Genomic DNA, 1,499 nt, shown 5'->3' with positions numbered 1-1,499 from the left:
ACTTAAATTTGGCTCTCCTCCTTTTAACTTCAGAGTATTTCAGTTCATATATCATCTACTGTTTCTGTCCTTACCTAAATTTCATACCTGGTATAAGAATCCTTTAAAATATGAAGGTCCAACCATAAATTGAATTCATCTTCCTTTTAAAATCATCAGACAGTTTGAATTGGTCGTGCATGGGGGCTCCCTTGCAAGCTGTTCCCAGTTCTGGGACTTCGCAACGCTGCATGACCTGGGCACATACACATATGTGTGTATAGATCTAGATTGCACTTTTCCTCAAGGAAGCATAAAGGATGGCTGGTGCAGAGCTGGAAGATTTGTGCTCTCATATCAATGAAAAACTTTCCCACGTTAAGAAAATTCTGCAATTAAAAAACATAGGACATGATCCAGCCTTAAAGACTGTGTTTTGGAAAATTAGAAATGAAATGACTCTTCTAAATGACCTTTTAAACAAGTTGGAGTTGGAGGTTCAATATCAAGAACATATCAGGAATTCACTTAGGGAGTTACAAGAATCCCTTGATGGAAATTACAAAGAATTACATAACTTTAAGGAAAATATTCCTCCTCATTTGCCTAAAGTAGTCCAGAGCTGTGTGGTGGAACCAAATGTTAATCCTGAAGAGCAAGTTAAAATTACAGCATCTGAACACCCAAAGAAACCCCCCAAAGAGCAAAAACCAATTAAAGAAATTTTACTGGTAACTTCTCATGAATTCGATAATGTGCCTGCGTATATGAAGTCTCGTCTGACATACTGTCAAATTAATGATTTTATTAAAGAAATCAACAAGGCAGTGGCTAGCAAATATAGAATCCTAAATTTGCCCAAAAAAACTATGAATTCTTCTATCAGAAATCTGTATCACAGATTCATTGAAGATGAAACCAAGGATACCAAAGGCCAATACTTTGTAGTAGAAGCTGATATAAAAGAGTTCACAAATTTGAAAGTTGACAAGCGGTTTCATGTGCTACTGAACATTTTAAGGCACTGCCGACGGCTGTCAGAAGTCTGTGGAGGAGGACTTGTCCGTTATGTTATAAACTGATGGGTTTTGGCATTTTCACTGACAGTATCATATAGACTGTTTTGTAATTCCTTTCATAGTCTTGTGTTTTCATTAGCTTCTTTAATTTGTTCTGTGCTTAATAAAACTTTACTTTGTTCTGCAAAAAAATAAATAAATAAATAAATAAAATCATCAGACAGATACCTTAATAAAGGAGATACAATTTCACCTGTACCACTATCTTATACAATTTCCTCGTACAAAAATCCACATTTAAGATCTTATTACCAAAACACACTTATTAGCTTGAATTTCCATGACTGATAAATTTTGGAGCCAATCATACACATCTGTATATAATTCTTAGAGGAATCAATTGATCCTATTGCCTTTTCCTCAAAATTTGCTATCCTATTTAATTAGACATTTATCACATTACATCTTTGCCTTATTACTGTGTCTAATCATTTCCTCCTT

The 1,499-nt window shown here is 34.6% G+C and overlaps 1 protein-coding gene across 1 annotated transcript; it reads left to right on the top strand.

The window, feature by feature from the left end:
* Nucleotides 1-299: 299 nt before the first annotated feature.
* Nucleotides 300-1,061, top strand: LOC118835255 (spindle and kinetochore-associated protein 1-like). The gene has a single exon (XM_036742449.1). It carries the CDS (start codon nucleotides 300-302, stop codon nucleotides 1,059-1,061), a length of 762 nt encoding a protein of 253 aa, XP_036598344.1.
* Nucleotides 1,062-1,499: the final 438 nt, after the last annotated feature.

The sequence above is a fragment of the Trichosurus vulpecula genome, chromosome 2 (genome assembly GCF_011100635.1).
Source record: "Trichosurus vulpecula isolate mTriVul1 chromosome 2, mTriVul1.pri, whole genome shotgun sequence".
Taxonomy (NCBI): Eukaryota; Metazoa; Chordata; class Mammalia; order Diprotodontia; family Phalangeridae; genus Trichosurus; species Trichosurus vulpecula.
Note: the sequence above shows the minus strand (reverse complement) of the source record. Positions and strands in the feature narration are given on the sequence as shown.

Coding starts and splice junctions, on each gene's coding strand:
- LOC118835255 (XM_036742449.1), top strand. CDS start 300: ATGGCTGGTGCAGAGCTGGAAGATTTGTGCTCTCATATCAATGAAAAA.